General features: G+C 36.6%; 1 protein-coding gene across 1 annotated transcript in view; it reads left to right on the forward strand.

The window, feature by feature from the left end:
* CENPF (centromere protein F) overlaps window positions 1–18,819 on the forward strand; it is an 89,292-nt gene that overhangs the window by 22,466 nt on the left and 48,007 nt on the right. Inside the window, exons 4-7 of the mRNA XM_004470999.2 lie at window positions 2,955–3,076; window positions 4,154–4,245; window positions 6,044–6,338; window positions 7,708–7,910. Of these exons, the coding sequence (XP_004471056.2) occupies window positions 2,955–3,076; window positions 4,154–4,245; window positions 6,044–6,338; window positions 7,708–7,910 (712 nt within the window). The remainder of the gene's footprint in view (window positions 1–2,954; window positions 3,077–4,153; window positions 4,246–6,043; window positions 6,339–7,707; window positions 7,911–18,819) is intronic.

Here is an 18,819-nt window from a genome sequence, read left to right on the forward strand (position 1 = left end):
CGTGTGCCTCTCTGTGGCCTCTGAGGTAGAGGAGGGGAGAGAAGTCAAGAAGACATTCCTACTGAGAAATCTGAGACCCTCATCTTCCATCTTAAGCCTTACAGAGTTAGTTTGTTGGATTCATTACCATATTAAGTCATAAAAAATGATTTATTACCTTTCCACTAAAGAAAATCCCCAATTAGAAGTATTTACAAGGTAAATGTATTGGAGTCTAAATAAACACAGCTATTTATAAATGGTTCCTTGTTCTAATAGTGAAATTTTGTCAAAATAACGAGTGAATAAATCTATAGGACTTCTCCATCAGCAGATTTCCTCATTGTTGATTCCACAAATGCACCCCCAGAAGGTTTTCAAACTTTTTATTTTGAAATAATTTAAGACTTAAAATAGCAAACATAGTAGAGTATTAATATATGCCTTTCACCCCGATTCCCCAGTTATGAGCATCTTACATAGCCATAGTACAGTTACCGAATCAGGAAATTAACACTGGCTCAATATTAGTAACTAAATACAGACTTTATTTGCATTTCACTAGTTTTTCCAGTGATATCCTTTTTTCTTTCCGGGATCTGATCCAGGATTCAACATTGCATTCAGTGATATGATTTCTTAATCTCTTCTAAGCTATGAAAGTTCCTTCTGACCTTAATATTTCAGAAGAGTATTGGTTAGTTATTTTGTAGAATGGCTCTCAATGTGGTGTTGCCTGTTAATTTTTTTCACTTGATTAGATCAGGTGTTCTACCAGCAGACTGTTGGCATTTTGGACCAGACAATTCTTTTTTGTGGGAGGCTTGTCCTTTGCATCGTGGACGTTTGGCAGTATCCCTGGTCTTAGCCACTCAATGTCCATAGTGCACACTGCTTCCCATCCCCCAAGTCACGGCAATCAAAAATGTCTCCAGACACTGTGAAGTGTCCTATGGGATAAAATCATCCTCAGCTGAGAATGACTGGATCAGATGAAGTTATGTGCTTTTAAAGTGGCATTGTGCCTTTCTCAGTGCATATCATATAATAGAGTCCATGATACCAACATGACCGAACAACCCATTGCTTGGTCAAAATGTTGTCAGGATTTCGCCACTAGCAAGCTTAGTTTTTATCTATTTAACAAAAATGTTTTTAGAAGTTAACTTTTATTCATATTATTCTTATTTGTCTTTGTGTGAAACTGATAATTTAGATGGACAGAAATCTTTTAAATTTTGTTTCCTATTCAGGTAGAAAGGGGGCACTATATGAGTTGCATGTTAGAATAACAAATTAGGGAAACGGACTTTGGCCCAGTGGTTAGGGCGTCCGTCTACCATATGGGAGGTCCGCAGGTTCAAACCCCGGGCCTCCTTGACCCGTGTGGAGCTGGCCATGCGCAGCGCTGATGCGCGCAAGGAGTGCCCTGCCACGCAAGGGTGTCCCCCGCGTGGGGGAGCCCCACGCGCAAGGAGTGCGCCCGTGAGGAGAGCCGCCCAGCGTGAAAAGAAAGAGCAGCCTGCCCAGGAATGGCGCCGCCCACACTTCCTGTGCCGCTGATGACAACAGAAGCGGACAAAGAAACAAGACGCAGCAAATAGACACCGAGAACAGACAACCAGGGGAGGGGGGGAATAAAATAAATAAATAAATCTTTAAAAAAAAAAAAAAGAATAACAAATTAGCTTTTACTTGTTCAGGTGTTTGTGTTCTTATTTACTGTGTACCATTCCAACTAGAATGCAGACTCCATGAGAAAAGGGATCTTGTTCATTATCGTATCCCTCAAATCTGGCAATGACAGGCCCTCTAATAATTGTTGAATGAATTAATGAGAGACATTAAATTTTAGAAAACAGATGTTAGGGAAATAGCATGCTCATCTTATGCTGGAATAACTATTTCCTTGGAAAACATATTTGGGTGCTGGTTTTAAAAATTTAGGGAGAAATGTTTATATTTGCAACAATTTAAGAAAGGATACTTTCATTATATTTCCATCTTTCATTGGAAAGTGCCATTTGGAAGTAATATTTGCAGATATAAAATACTAAGGATTGTGGAAGATGCATAGCAACTGTTAAATGTTAGCATTATAATTTTGATTAACATCCGTTATTACTGGTTGTCGTCATCATCATTGGGGTTAGATACCCCCAGAGCATATTTGGTTTAAAAATATCCTTAATATCCATGATGTGGATATAGATGTTTATATAAGTTTAAACTATATAAATGATACTATGCAAACTATTAAGACTATAGTTTTCTATAAAGACTATAAAAATATAGGCTACGAAATTATTATAGTTTTCAAATTCTTACTGTTACCTTCAAATGCAATGACAGAAACTTATTTTCTCCATCAGTGGCCACTGATTAGGTTTCAGGAAGGTGGAGAAAATGTAAGGTTGAACCCTTTGGTATGTTGGTCAAAAGCTTTTAAATATTGGCAGCATCATATAGTTCAACCTGGTAGGAAACAACTTAATTTAGTGCTTTATTGTGGTAGTGGTTTGTTTTTTTCTTCCTAGGGGAAAAGAGAAACAAAGGTCTATAAAAATCATAGAGTGTGTTTTTATTTCATATTTTAAAAAAATAACATTAAAAAATATGAAAGAATAGGCAAAAGGGTGTAAGATGAATTTGAGGGGGAGGAAAAACAATGACTTTGCACAGTTCTTCAAAAGTCATCTCTAGAATGACTAGGCAAAAGGGTGTAAAGAATAGGCAAAAGGGTGTAAGATGAATTTGAGGGGGAGGAAAAACAATGACTTTGCACAGTTCTTCAAAAGTCATCTCTAGAAAGTATAATCACCTGTTATACTTTTGTGTTGGATTAATGAAGTGTTAAGAATTTTTGGAGAGTTGGGTTTCATTGTAAGGTTATTACTGTCTGGGAATGTGTAGCTTTGGTATTCTGTAGCATTTGCTTTAACTGAGTTGGCATCCTTTGGGTCCTTTTCTAACAGGTGTAAATCTGACCTTGAAAGAAGCCAACAAGCCTCACTTGCTGCAGATGTCTCTCTGAATCCGTGCAGTACACCACAAAAAATGTTTACAACTCCACTAACACCAAGTCAATATTACAGTGGTAAGAATTTTGTTTCTTCCTATAGATAACTCTTATAGAGAGATTTTTAAATTCTGCCAAATAGATGGACCAATTAAACTTTGAATCCAACTTTTGATCTGGGCATTAAAAAATACTTGTTATACTTGTTACATATCCATTTGCTTATCTGTCTAACTTTGTTGAGTAACATAGTTAAGCCTTTAAACTTTTCACTTTATTCTTTTTTTTTTTTTTTATTAAGATTATTTATTTTTAAAAATTACATTAAAAAAATATGAGGTCCCAATCAACCCCACCGCCCCCGCCCCCCACTCCCCCCACGGCAACACTCTCTCCCATCATCGTGACACATCCATTGCACCCGGTAAGTACATCTCTGAACATCACTGCACCCCGTAGTCAATGGTCCACATCATAGCCCACACTCTCCACGTTCCATCCAGTGGGCCCTGGGGGAATCTACAATGTCCCGTAATTGTCCGTGAAGCACCACCCAGGATAACTCCACGTCCCAAAAACGCCTCCACATCTCATCTCTTCCTCCCGTTCCCCAAACCCAGCAGCCACCATGGCTACCCTTCCCACACCCATTCCACATTTTCTCTGTGGACATTGGATTGGTTGTGTCCATTGCACATCTATGTCAAGTGGGGGCTTAGATTCCACATGGATACTGGATGCACTCCTCCTGCTTTCAGTTGTAGACACTCTAGGCTCCATGGTGTGGTGGTTGACCTTCTTCAACTCCATGTTAGCTGAGTGGGGTAAGTCCAATAAATCAAAGTGTAGGAGCTGAAGTCTGTTGAGGCTCTGGGCCTGGGTGTCTTATTATCAGTCCAGAGATTCAAATCACTTTATTCTTATATGGTGTATTTTGACGGTTTTTTTCAGAATATTCAAAACATATTTCCATGTATTTTGATATTTGAGTAATATAACCTGTATTTTGATTCTTTGTTTTAATAAAAACGTTGTTTCTACTTTGTTTGCTCACATATTCGTTTCTGGATTATCTCTTGTAATAATTATTGTCCTGTGAATTCCCTCATGAAATCAGTGATTGAAGTAAAATTGTATTTCATTGCCTGTGTTTAGGTTCCAAGTATGAAGATTTAAAAGAAAAATATAATAAAGAAGTTGAAGAACGAAAAAGATTAGAAGCAGAGGTTAAAATTTTACAGGCTAAGGTAAATTAATTACGGATCCTACACTAGATGATGCAGTTTATAGAAGTACTGTGATAGAGAACAAGGTTAGGAAAAATCTCTTTTATCTAGAACTGACATTGTTTTCTTAAGGCAAAAAAAATTTTTCTCGGTTATTGGTTGCGATTATTTTTTTAGTTTTAAAAATAGGTAGGTGTAAGTAAATTAATTTGATTTACTAAATGTTCATGGAAATCTACAGAAATCATAGTTGTGTAAAAATTTCCCTATTAAGATCAGTTGATAAAGAGGGCATTTGGAGAGGGTAGGACCAGAGAATCAGGGCTGGCTTAGTGACCTGGAGGCAGTTGTTTCATATACAGCCCTTCCAATAGAATGCAGGGATTGCTACCCAGGGACATGGAGTTTGAGGATCATTATTTATTAAATATTTATTTCAGAGGAGAACATTATCAACATAATGTTCTCAAAAAGCTGCTGAAAAGGGTGTTTAATTCCATTTATTTTAACCTCTATTTTTGGTATGGGTAAATAATCAGAGAGAGGTGGGTGAAGAGATTTGTTTAAAGGTCAACAAAATAAAATGCATGTTTCTAAAACCCCTGCAGTACTTGACCATGAAAATACCTGGAATATAGAGAATTTATGTCCATGATTTCTTTATTTTTTTTTAAAGATACATGGATCACACGAAATGTTACATTAAAAAATATAAGAGGTTCCCATATACCTCCCCCCTTCCACTCCTCCCACATCAACAACCTCTTTCATCAGTGTGCCACATTCATTGCATTTGATGAGTACATTTCGGAGCCCTGCTACACAGCATGGATTATAGTTTACATTATAGTTTACACTGTCTTGTCTATAATTTCTGTTCACATGATATACTATTGGCTAAAAAGCCAGTTTGGAGCTTAATAGTGCATTTCCACTAAAGGCAAGAATTCAGCTAACAATTTAAGAAGAGTTTATAAGAAGATATCTTAAATAGCAAGGATTTAAGAATCATTATTAGTGACCTATTTGTTAGAACTTTAGCACTTTTGATTCTTTTCATGCTTTTAACCCTTGTTGTTTAGAAGTCATTGGAGTTCTGACATTCAGCAAGGCATTGCTCACCAAGATGGATAAAAATTAAATAATAATCCTCTGCTTTGTCCTAGAAATACCATGAGGTTTGTCATCTAATTCGGTCATCGTACTAATTGTGTCCTTGACATTGATCCCCAGAGTTATTTTATGGAGGAATTTGAGTCTCCATATACATTAAATATACCTCTTCCTGTGGCAAGAGAAAAGCTCATTGTTATAAAAAAAGTTGTGCAGCATCTGTAGGCAGGACAATTGAAAATGGCTGATAATCCACAAATGGGTGTTATTTATTATAAACACCCTGTAGAACATTTTTGGGAGTAAGTCTTTGGTGGAAAGTGAGATTCTTGAAAGTGTTCTTTAGTCTAATACTTAATTTTCATTCTCTTTGTGCAAAGCTGCAGGGGAATGTGAAAGGTGAAGGAAAGCCAATTTTGGAATTCAGAATTGAGGTGAATACTCACGGGTGTTTAATGGAAATGAGGGATGCAGACTTAGCCCATTTTAAATAGTCTGGCCTCAGGTGGTACTGGCTTAACCCTTCAAATGTTGAGAAATCTGGCTTTTGGAAAGTTCTATCACTGGTTCCTGGAGCTAAATGGTTCCCTTGACTTGATGAACGGTCTTCTTTCTTGGTGCATTACGGCTTTGTGTTCTATCTGAAAATAAATAGCTTTGAGTATTGAAATTTCTAAAGGGCTCTAAAAAGTTTCTATTTTTACAGAAAGCAAGCCAGGCTATTCCCCAAAGCACCATGAATCATCGAGAGATTGCTCGGCATCAGGCATCTTCATCTGTGTTCTCATGGCAACAGGAGAAGACCCCAAGTCGTCTGTCATCTGTTGCTCAGAAGACTCCGACCAGGAGAGATTTCTCTGCATCTCACTTTCCTGGGGAACAAGAGGTGACTCCGAGAAGTAGACCAACCTTGCAAATAGGGAAAAAAGATGCTAATGGCAGTTTCTGTGATAATTCTAGCAGTTCTCATCTTCTGGATCAATTAAAAGCCCAGAATCAAGGTAACTTCTTGAGCTAAATTTTAGTTTAAATCTGAGTTCTTAACCTTTTTTTGTTCCACGGACCCTTTTGCCAGTTAGGTGAAAACAACGGACCCCTTCCTAAGTCCACACTATACTGTGTATTCTTTAATAAATGTATCGTACCTGCTCCAACACTTCCCCCAAGAATAATGTGTTTTTTTTTAATCTTCACTTCAAGCTCATGGACCCCCTGAAATCTTTCTACAGATGACCCCTGCAGTGGTCTGTGTTTAAGAACCCCTAGTTTAAATGAAATTTTTTTTTTTTGATAAAATTTAAGGAATGATTCTAGACAATTTAGTCCTGGAGGGTGCTGATATGTTTTGTTATATGCATCAGTGGTCAACATCCCAGACTGGTGATGTGACATACTGTCATTTGGAAAGAGGGATCACAATTTTGGAGTAGACCTTTGTTTGTGCTGAAAGGCTGCTGCCTGGAAGCCAAGAGTCGGATGAGTGGCTTAGACCTGTTTTTCCAGAAGCAGGGTGAGTAAATTGGTTTCCCTTGGCATTGCCCGTGCTTCTCAGCTGGCTCCTTTTGCAGCCCGTAGAAGAAGCCTGTGGTCTGACCAGCTTTGGCCAGAGGTGTGGCATGTGTCTACAGAACAGCTTGGCTCTGCAATGCCAGGTTGTTCATATGGGATCAGACCTGTAACCTTGGCTCCTGTGCTGTGCTGCAGCTGACAGCCAAGCATAGCAGGTGGTATTTTGGAATCGACTGTGTAGAATATGATAATTTCCAGGGCTATGATATACTGAAAATCACTGCCAGTGTTCACTAGTGAGAGCTGTTACACTGCCAGTGTCATTGGAACCAGTATTGTGTGTTTGTGGGGAAAAAAAATGAAATAAAAAAAATCATTGTTAATTTTGGCAGTATAGGAGGTTCACACTGTTTTGATCTTTACTGGAGGTAAAACTACTAGAGAATATAGGAAGGTCAATTTTTTGCTGTTTAGCACTAATTTGCATTGATATGGGCACAGAACAAATGTTAGTCTGGCAGTATTTAAAAAAACAAAATGGTAGTTTTAACAGAATGTTGTATGTGATGCACTTTTTTGCAGTCTCATTGAAACACTTAGTGATTTTAGAAAAGCAGACATAAGAAAACATATGAAAATCTCTTTTACCTGCTTTCTAGAAGGTATTTGAATTCAAATGACCACAGAGGTTAAATATGGAAATTAATCCAAGTTAAAGTAATTTCTGTGTTTAATGTAAATTGATTTGTTTGTCTTCCCAAAGATTTCAGAGCAGTCTAAAATAAATGAGAAATTCTGAATTTAGTTGTCAAATTTTTGTGAAAAATACCCATTAATTGAAGTGTGTCTTTGTGATTTAAGAGCTAAGAAGCAAGATCAGCGAGCTGGAACTATGTCTGCAAGGACAAGAAAAAGAAATGAAAAGCCAAGTGAATAAATTTCAAGAACTCCAACTCCAACTGGAGAAAGCAAAAGCGGAATTACTTGAAAAAGAGAAAGTTTTGAACAAAAGTAGGGATGAGCAAGTGAGAACAATGGCACAGTATGACCAGGCATCAACTAAGGTACTTGATTTTTCATGGGTTACCAAAAAATCTCTGTCTTTTCATACAATAACTATGAAGTAAATGTTACAGTGTTGTTGCAGTTGAACTAGTAAGCTCTTTTAGAGTTGGCAGATCTAGGGTCAAATCCTGGCTGTGCATTTTCTTAGCCAAGTGACTTTGGGCAAGTCTCTGCACTCCTCTGTGTCTTTGAGTATGTGGAGAACAAAAATAATCTGCACCTGGCATGGTGCCTGGCACATTAAAAAGGTAGAATATTAAAAGAGTAGAATTTTAAAAGCGTTTTAGGTCATGTGATAAGATATAGGTTCACTTACTTTTGGGATCCAGTAGATATACTCCTGCTGTTTAATTTTCTTAGGGCTCCAGTTAAAGCCAGGTTTCTTAGGTTATTTGAGGGATTTGTGTGCTTTAACCCCAAACCTACATCTCCAGTCTCTTCTCTTTGTTTTTTCTACCCTTCATGCATGCATTCATTCACTCATTTGACAGATATTTATGGAGTGCCTACTATATGCCAGTCACTGTTCTAGATCCTGATGATGGTGCAAGTAGAAAACAAACGAAAGTCATTGCTCACATGGAGCTTCATCCTAACGGGGAAGGCAGAAAATCACAAAGTAAATAAATAGCAGAGTATCATAGGTGGTGATACGTATTGTAGAGAAAAATGAATTTTCTTCGAGGACCAACTGTGATTATTTGGTGTTTCCTGAGCATAACCTATCTCTGGGCCCAGTGGTTTGCTCACATTTGCTCTTCTGCTCAGAATACCCTCCTCTACAGGAGGATGAACATCTTTCTCATCCTTTTCAGCTTCTCATCTCACAATGCAGTGAAGCTTTCCTCTTGCCATTTCCCTATGACCCTTTAATTGTTATTTATTTTCTAAGCCTGAATTTCTCTCATTGGCTAATTATCAGAATCAAAGGGAACCTTGCAAAATTAATCTTGTTACATCCATACCTGAGTTGGGTCTAGGGAATTTGTTTTTTATTTTTTAGGAGGTACTGGGAATTAAACCAAGGGCATTGTACATGGGAAGCAGACAGTCATCCACTGAGCTACACCAGACCCTGTAGGAGTTTATTTTTAATTAATTTCCTAGGTAATTCTGAGGAACTAGGGAAAACCACTGTAGACCTTTTTCTCATATTTGCTTTATTGGGGCAGGTCCTTTCTTTCTTTTTTTTCATTTAAACTTTTTATTTTAAGGTAATTGTAGATTCATGTGCATTTGTAAGAAATAATAGCCTGTATTTTTTTACACTGATTAATTTTTTTTACACTGATTAATTTTTCAAATGTTAAACTAACTTTGGATTCTTAGAATAAACCATATATATGATTCTTTCTATATAGTATGGGATTTTATTTGCTAATAATTTGTTAAGGATTTTGATGTCTGTAGTCATGAGGGATATTGACTCTAGTTTTAAATTTTTTTGATTTTGATTTTTTGAGGTACCAGGGCTGGGGATTGAACTGGGAACTGCTATGTGGGAAACCGGTGCCCAACCTCTGAGCCACATCAGCTACCCTGAGTTGGCTTTTTCATTTGTTTTGCTTGTTTGTTTGTTTTTTTTTAAGAGGAAAGGGGAACAAAACCTGGGACCTCCCATGTGGGAAGTAGGCGCTCAACTGCTTGAGCCATGTCCGCTCCCTGTAGTTTCCTTCTTTTGGCAAGTGTTTGTCTGCTATTGGTGGTATCAGGGTAATACTAACTTTCCAAAATGAATTGGGAAATATTGCTTCCTTTTCTATTTTATGGAAGAAATTGGGTAAAATTGGTATTAATTCTTTAACATTTGGTAAGATTCTTCAGTGAAACCATCTGGGCTTAGAGATTTCTCTTTTGTGGTTTTTAAAATTACAGATTCAATTTCTTTAATAGTTAAAGAGCTTTTAAAATTTGTCTTTCATATTAGGTAAGTTGTGATAGTTTGTGTATTTTGAGGAAAGGGTTAATTTTATGAAAGTTGTCAAATGTATGTGTGTATAGTTGTAAATTGTATTCCCTTATTCTCTTGATATCAGCAGGGTCTGTAGTGATATCCCCTGCTTATTCCTAATATTGGTAATTTGGGGCTTCTTTCTTTTTCTGTCAGTCTTGCTAGGGTTTGTCACTTTTATTTTTATTGCTGTTTTCAAAGAACTAACCCTTTATTTCATTGATTTTTTTTTTCTATTGTTTTTCTCTTTTCAATTCCATTGATTTCTGCTCTTAACTTTATTATTTCCTTTCTTCTGCTTAATTTGGGTTTACTTTTGCTATTTCTCTAAGTTGCTTAGGTGGGAGATTGGATTATTGATTTGAGACCTTTTCTCTTTTTTTACTATATGCCATTAGCAATATAAATTCCTTCTCATCACTGCTTTAGCTATGTCCTGCATTTTTTTTTTAAGTTGTGGTTTTACAGAACAATTATTTATACAACACAGAATTCCTATATAGTGCTTCACCAGCAACACCTTGCATTGGTGTAGACATTTGTTACAATTGATAATAGCACTTCTTAAATAACTGTATTTTTTGTTTAACAGTAGTTACCTTTGTTACAATTGAAAGATGATCAAAATAGTAATATTAGCTATCATCTATATTTTACATTAGGTGTGTTTTTTCCCCATATATGTCCCAATTATTAAGACCTTGTATTAGGGTCGTACATTCGTGATAATTCATGAAGGGGTATTCTTATACTTATACTATTAACTATAGTCCATCGTCTAATATAGGGTTCATTGTGTTGTACAGTTCCATGTTTTATCTTTTACTTTTTTAATAATATATACTACTTAAAATTTCCCTTTTTAACCATATTCACCTATATAATTCACCACCACCCATTTCCAAACTTTACAATCAAACTTAACAGAAATTCTGTAAAAATTAAGCATCAGCTCCCCATTCACTACCCCTAGTCATCCCCTTGTAACCTCTAGTCTAGAGTCTGACTCTGTGAGTTTGCTTTTTATAATTAGTTTATATCAGTAAGATCATATAATATTTGTCCATTTGTGTCTGACTTATATCACTCAGCCTCATGTCTTCCAGGTTCTTGCATGTTATTGCATACATCAAGACTTTATTCCTTTTTTTAAAATCAAGATTATTGATACATATTAATAAGGCACACAGTTCATCCAAAGTGTACAATCAGTGGTATTTGGTTTAATCACATAGTCGTGCATTCAGTCATTAATAGAGCAATTTTAATTCTAAATAATATTCCTTTGTATGTATGTAACACATTTTGTTCATTCATCTGTAGATGAATACTTGGGTAGTTTCCATCTTTTGACAGTTGTGAATAATACTGCTCTGAACATCTGTGTGCAAATATCTGTTTGAGTCCCTGCTTTCACATCTTTTTGGTGTAAAACTAATCGTGAGATTGCTGGGTCATTTGGTAATTCTGTATTCAGCTTCCTGAGGAACTGCCAAACTGTCTTCCACAGTGCCTGCACCATTTTACATTCCCACCAGCAATGAATGTGTGTTCCTATTTCTCTACAACCATGTCAACAGTTGTAGTTTTCTGTTTTTTTTTTTTTTTTTAATAGTAGCCATTCTATTGGGTATGAAATCTCATTTTGGTTTTGATTTGCATTTCTCCAATAGCTAATGATTTTGAACATCTTTTCATGTGCTCTTTAGCAATTTGTGTATATCCTCTTTAAAGAAATGTATATTCAAGTCATTTGCCCATTTTTAAATTGGGTTGTTTATTTTTTTAATGTTGAGTTGTAGGATTTTGTTGTATATTCTGGATATTAAACCCTGATCAGATATGTGGTTTCCAAATAATTTCTCCCATTGAGTAGGTTGTCTTTTCACTTTTGTGACAAAGACCATTGAGTCATAAAAATTTTTAATATTGATGAGGTCCCGTTTATTTTTTCTTTAGCTGCTTAAGCTTTGAGTAAAGTCTAAGAAACAATTGCCTTAGACACAAGATCCTGAAGATGCTTCCCTACATTTTCTGCTGGGAGCTTTATAGTCTTGGTTCTTATATTTATGTGTTTAATCCATTTTGAGTTAATTTTAGAATATAGTCTGAGAAAGGAGTTCTCCTTTATTCTTTTGCATATGGATATTCAGTTCTCCCAGCACTATTTGTTGAAGATACTATTTTTTCCCAGTTGAGTGGACATGACAGCCGTGTTAGAAATCAGTTGGCCATTAGATGTGGGGGTCTATTTCTGAATTCTCAATTCAATTCTGTTGGTTGATGTATCTATCCTTGTGTCAGTACCAAACTGTTTTGACCACTGCAGCTTTGTAATGTGCTTTAAAGTCAGAAAATGTGAGTCCTCTAACTTTGTCTTTCTTTTTCAAGATGTTTTTGGCTTTTTGGGGGCTCTAATATTTCCAAGTAAATTTGATAATTGGCTTTTCCATTTCTGCGTAGTAGGCTGCTGGAGTTTTGATTGGGATTGTATTGAATCTGTAAATCATTATGAGTACAATTGACATCTTAATGGTAGCAATGTCCTTCCATTATTTAGGTCTTCTTTAAATTCTTTAAGCAATGTTTTGTAGTTTATGTACAAAACCTTTACATCCTTGGTTAAATTTATTCCTAGGTATTTGATTCTTTTAGTTACTATTATAAATGGAATCTTTTCCTTGATTTCCTCCTCAGATTGCTCATCACCAGCGTATAGAAAAACTACTGATTTTCACGTACTCATCTTGTCCCCTCTTCCCCCTGCCCCTCACATGACTGAATTATTTTGTTAGCTCTAGTAACTCTAGATTTTCTGTAGATTTTCTGGGACTTCTATATATAGGATCATGTCATTTGCAAATAGTGAAAGTTTTTCTTCTTCCTTTCCAATGTGGATGCCTTTATTTCTCTTTTTCCGCCTAACTACCCTGGCTACAACAAGGTTGAATAACAGTGGTGACAGTGGGCATCCTTATCTTGTTCCAGATCTTAGAGGGAAAGCTTTCTTTCACCATCGAGTGGGATGTTAGCCTGGGTTTTGCATATATGCCCTTATGTTGAAGAAGTTTCCTTCTATTCCTATTTTTTAAGTGTTTTTATCAAGAAAGTATGCTGGATTTTGTCAAATGCTTTTCTGTATCAATTGAGATGGTCCAGGGTTTTTTCACTTTGTTTTGTTAATGTAGTATTTTACATTAATTGATTTTGTGATGTTGAATCACCCTTGCATACCTGAGATAAAACCCACTTGATCATGGTGTATAATTCTTTTAATATACTGTTAGGTTTGATTTGCACGTATTTGTTGAGGATTTTTGCATCTATATTCATAAGAGAAATTGGTCTACAATTTTCTTTTTTTTCTTTAATTACTGAGATTATTTTTGGTTGTCTTGAACCATCAACACACAGACATTGTGAACAATTTATACACAATTCTTAAACTATTTACTGAAAATCTAAAAAGCCATGTAGTTTTTTTTCTTAATTTATTCCAGTGATTTTCCAGCTTAAAATTTGGAGGCAAGTTTTCTTAAGAGGAAAGTTCCACTGATTCACAATTCATAAGTGTCATATACCCTACACACTCACTTTTCCAATCTTTCATAGCACTTAACAGTGTTATTCAAAAAACTGGACAAGTACAACCAAGGATGTGACAGGGAGGGCCAAGATCAGAAAGTAGATTTATGCTAAAAACATGGGAATAGAAGTAATTTTTAAAAGGTTATACACATTAAATGCATATTAAATGCGTGACTGTGACTCCAAATCGCCATTTAGTATGCTTTGTATTATAGGGTTTAAAAACTGCCATCTCCACCCTACAAGATGTTAAATTGACATCCAAGACAGCAAAACTTCATACAGGAGAGTGGATGTGGCTCAAGTGGTTGAGCACCTGCTTCCCACATGGGAGGTTCCGGGTTTGGTTCCTGGTGCCTCCTAGAAACAAAAAACAACAAGCAAACAAACGGAAAAACCAACTTGGGGGAGCCAATGTGGCTCAGTGGTTGAGCCCAGCTTCCCACATATGAGGTCCCGGGTTCAATATCAGGCCCTGGTACCTCAAAAAAAACCAAACACACCATAAAAACAACAACATACACACACACAAAACACCTCATGTAATTCAGTATCCTACTCTTTTCTGATTGTACCAAAAATAACCAACCAGCAAATTATTTCCCCTATTTAAAAAAAGCATTTATACTTAAAAATGGGATGAGGTGAGATCCCAGTTTCTTTCTTAAAAATGTTTTTTCTAGAGCAAATAAAAACTTGCATTTAACTTCCCTACAATTGTGAATTTTTCAGTTCTCTGCTTATTTTTGATTTCCAGCTTCTTTCCATTATGATCAGAGAAAAAGCTTTTGTGTAGTTTCAGTCTCTTCAAATTTATTGAGACTTGTTTTGTGACCCAACATGTGGTATATCCTGGAGAATGATTCATGTACACTTGAGAATGGATATGCTCCTGTTTTGCTGTACAATTTTCTATAGATGTCTGTTAGGTCTAGTTCATTTATCATATTATCCAAGTTCTCTGTTTCCTTATTGACCTTTTGTCTACATGTTCTCTCTTAATTTGAATAGTGTATTGAATTCTCCAACTATTATTACAGAGGTCTGCTTCCCCCTTCAGTTTTGCCAGTGTTTGCAAATTTATGATTGTTATTTCTTCTTGGTGGATTGCTCCTTTTATTTACTATCTCGTGTCCTCTGTCTTTTGTTACAGATTTTGACTTAAAATCTATTTAGTTCAACATTAGTATAGCTTCCCCAGCTCTCTATTTTTTCCACCCTTTCACTTTCAACCTATTTGTGTCTTTGGGTCTACGGCGAGTCTCTTGTAAAGAACATATAGTTGGATCATGCTTTTTAGCCATTGTGCCAATCTGCGTCTTTTGATTTGGGAGTTTAATCCATTAACATTCAATGTTATTACTGTAAGGGCAGTACTTACTTCAGCCATTTTATCCTTTAGTTGATATGTCATATCTTATTTTTAAATTAAAAAAATTTTTTTTGAATTTTTTCCTTAATTGTAACCTACGTTTCCTGTAGACTCTGGGCATCTAACCCTGGACCTCCTATATGGTAGATGGGAGCCCAGTTGGTCGAGCCACATCTGTTTCCCTCAGTGTATTTTTTGATATCCTGGAGACTTCCTTTTTGGTCCATGGATTACTTAGAAGTGTGTTGTTTAGTTTCTAAGTCTTTGGAGATTTTCCTGTTATCTTTCTGTTACTGATTTCTAGTTTGATAGGAGTGTGGTTGTCAAACACCCTCTTATGAATTCAGTTCTTTTCAATTTGTTGGAATTTGTTTTATGGACTAGGATATAGTCTATCTTGGAATATGTTTAATGGGCTTTTTTTTTTAAAGATTTATTTTTTACTTATTTCTCTTCCCTTCCTCCCCCTCCCTCCTCCCCTCCCCCCCCCCCCCCCCAGTTGTCTGCTCTCTGCGTCCATTCACTGTGTGTTCTTCTGTGTCTGCTTGTATTCTTGTCAGCGGCACCGGGAATCTGTCTCTTTTTGTTGTGTCATCTTGCTGCGTCAGCTCTCTGGGTGTGCGGCGCCATTCCTGGGCAGGCTGCACTTTTTTCACGGGGGGCAGTTCTCCTTACAGGGTGCACTCCTTGCACATGGGGCTTCCCTATATGGGGGACACCCCTGCGTGGTATGGCAATCCTTGCATGCATTAACATTGTGCATGGACCAGCTCACCACACGGATCAGAGGCCCTGGGTTTGAATCCTGAACCTCCCATGTGGTAGGCAGACGTGCTCTGTTGAGCCAAATCTGCTTCCCTTAATGGGCTTTTGAAAATAATGCATATTCTGGTCTTGTTAGGTGGAGTGTTTTAAAATATGTCCATTTGATCTTTTTTGGTTAATAGTGTTATTGAGTTCTTTTGTATCCTTGCTGATTTTTTGTTTAGTTGTTCTATGAATTGTTGAGAGAATGGTGTTGAATTCCCCAACTATAACTGTAGATTTGTCTGTTTCTCCTTTCAATCTATCCATCTTTGCCTTACATGTTTTGTAGCTCTGTTGTTCGGTACATATACTAAAGGATTGACCCTTATCGTTATATATTATCCTTCATGATCCCTTGTTGATATTCTTTGCTCTGAAGTTAACCTTATCTGATAGTAATATAGCTACATCTGCTTTCTTTTTATTAATGTTTGCATCATATGTCTTTTTTCCATATAATAAACTTTGATTTTTAAAGAGGTTTTCGATTACAGAAGGAGTTGCATTGAAAGTATAAGGGATTCCCAAGTACCCCCTCTCTCTCCCACATCATCCCCTGTTTTTAAAAATGGAAGAGTACAAATTATTATGAGGTTCTCTGTAAAGTCGACTCATTTAAAAAAATAACTCACTTATGATAAGGACTAACCTACCTACGGTAATAATCTCAAAAATAAAACCATCATTGTGACATTCATCAGTACTTCACACATCTAACAAATACTGAAGGAGGAAACTACCATTGTTATAACTTCTTTCAAGCCAAAAACTTAAACACAAATCAGAACTAAGAGAAACTTCATGCTATTCACATTTGTATATTCATGCTATTCATATTTGTATTTTTGGCTGAACTTTCAAAGATTTCACATATAATAAAACCACAACTTTGGGTCAAAACGATTATTAAAAACCTTTAATCCTTGTGAGAGACTTACTCTGCAGGAGCAAGGAAAACAGAGTAGTAACAGCAGTATATTTCTAGGAGAGAAAGCAATCACTTATTTCCTTTATCATAAAACAAAAGTCAATGAGTCAACATTTTAATAACACTGACCACGTTATTTACTATTCAACAATTTGCTTTTTCAAGTTGTGTCTTTAAAATGTATCCATCTATATATTTGGATTAAATTAAACTTATACATCAGAAACATTTTGCTCAGAATTCTAATCTTAAGTATAAACCATAACTTGTCAAAGCATAGTCTAAACTCTATGCAGTAATGCTACCAGATTTATCTGCTTCATCTGAAAACTTATCTTACAAAGTTTTGCCCTATTTCTCCGGAATAAATGTCCCTATGTCTAAAACTTTAAATGATAATCAAAAAAGATGGATTCAGGGAAATACACTTGGCGCAATGGATAGGGCATCTGCCTACCACATGAGAGGTCCGTGGGTCAAATCCCCGGGCCTCTTCGACCCGTGTGGAGCTGGCCCATGCTCAGTGCTGATGTGCGCAAGGAGTGCCCTGCCACACAGGGGTGTCCCCTGCATAGGGGTGTTCCCCTGCATAGGGGAGCCCCACGAGCAAGGAGCGCGCCCCATAAGGAGAGCCGCCCAGGGTGAAACAAAGTGCAGCCTGCCCAGGAATGGGGCTGCACACACGGAGAGCTGACACAGCAAGATGACACAACAGGAAGAAACACAGATTCCCGGTGCCGCTGATAAGGATAGAAACGGTCACAGAAGAACACACAGCGAATGGACACAGAGAACAGACAACTGGGGAGAGGGGAAGGGGAGAGAAAAAAAAATCTTAAAAAAAAAAAAGTATTCAAATCATTCATGCTATGCATTTTCCTTCATGGGCTTTGATAAGAACAGAGCTATGTGGTGCTGGAGCACCATCTTCCTTCTCAGTTACAGTCTCTACAGTCCCAGAAGCAGACACAATAACCATTGTTTCATTTGTCGAAGCTGTCTTCTGTTCTCATCAATAGCTGCACCAACAGCAAAAATTTCATTACCTTCAAAGTCATAGTCAGGAATTGACTTCGGTGAGAAATCTGTTACTTCTGCTGATGATTCACTTTTTAAAATCTGCTGTGCCACTTTCTGCTGCTCCTGGAGTGTTCTTGCCCAAGAAAGGTCTTCTTTCCATATTTCAGGGTTCATTGGATAGAGGTGAAGGGCTACTTGACAATTTCGAATTGCTTCACGATTTTGTCCTTCGGCTCTCTCTTGTTATATTGTTCTATTTTCTGTCTTATCCTTTAGGTTACCCTTTCTGATAATCTTCGTTTCTAAACTTTTTTCCGAATCTCTCACACTTGTTTTTTCCTTTCAGGCTGCAGCACCCCCTTTAGTATCCCTTGCAAATCTGGTCTTTTGGTAACGTATTCTGTCATTTTTGTTTGTGAAGATTTTGAACTCACCCTCATTTTTGAAGGACAGCTTTGCCAGATACAGAATTCTTGGCTGGCAGTTTTTCTCTTTCAGTACCTTAAATATATCATACCATTTTCTTCTTTCCTCCATGATTTCTGATGAGAGGTTGGCACTTAATCTTATTGAGTTTCTCTTGTATGTGATGTTTTGCTTTTCTATTGCTGCTTTCAGAATCCTCTCTTTATCTCTAATATTTGTCTTCTGAATAGTAAGTGTCTCAGGATAGGTCTATTGGGATTTATTCTGTTTGGGGTGTGTTGTCCTTGGATATTGATATTTATGTCCTTTATAAGGGTTGGAAAGTTCTCAGTCACTATATCCTCCAATATTCTTTCTGCCCCTTTTCCATTGTTTTCTCCTTTTGGGACACCAATAATGAGAATATTTGTGCATTTTGTGTTGTCATTCAATTCTCTGAGACTCTGTTTCATTTTTTCCATTCCCTTCTCTTCCTGTTCTCCTGGCTCTTCCAGTTCAGATGTTCTGTCTTCAAAATCACTAATTTTGTCTTCAAACAATTCAAATCTGCTCTTATGTGCCTCTGATGTATTTTAAATTTCATCATTATGTCTTTCATTTCCATAAGGTCTGTTACTTTTCTTTGCTGGTTTTCAAATTATTCTTTATGCTCACCCAATATCTTCTTAATATCCTTCATTTCTTTAGTCATGTTTTCTTTAAAAATTTTTAAGTGATTTAGGAGAGTTGTGTGATTATCACTGATTAATTGTATTAAATCCTATATCTCTTTAAGATATTTGGTTTGTTCTTTTGGCTGGGCCATCTCTTTCTATT

The sequence above is a fragment of the Dasypus novemcinctus genome, chromosome 13, assembly GCF_030445035.2.
Source record: "Dasypus novemcinctus isolate mDasNov1 chromosome 13, mDasNov1.1.hap2, whole genome shotgun sequence".
Taxonomy (NCBI): domain Eukaryota; kingdom Metazoa; phylum Chordata; class Mammalia; order Cingulata; family Dasypodidae; genus Dasypus; species Dasypus novemcinctus.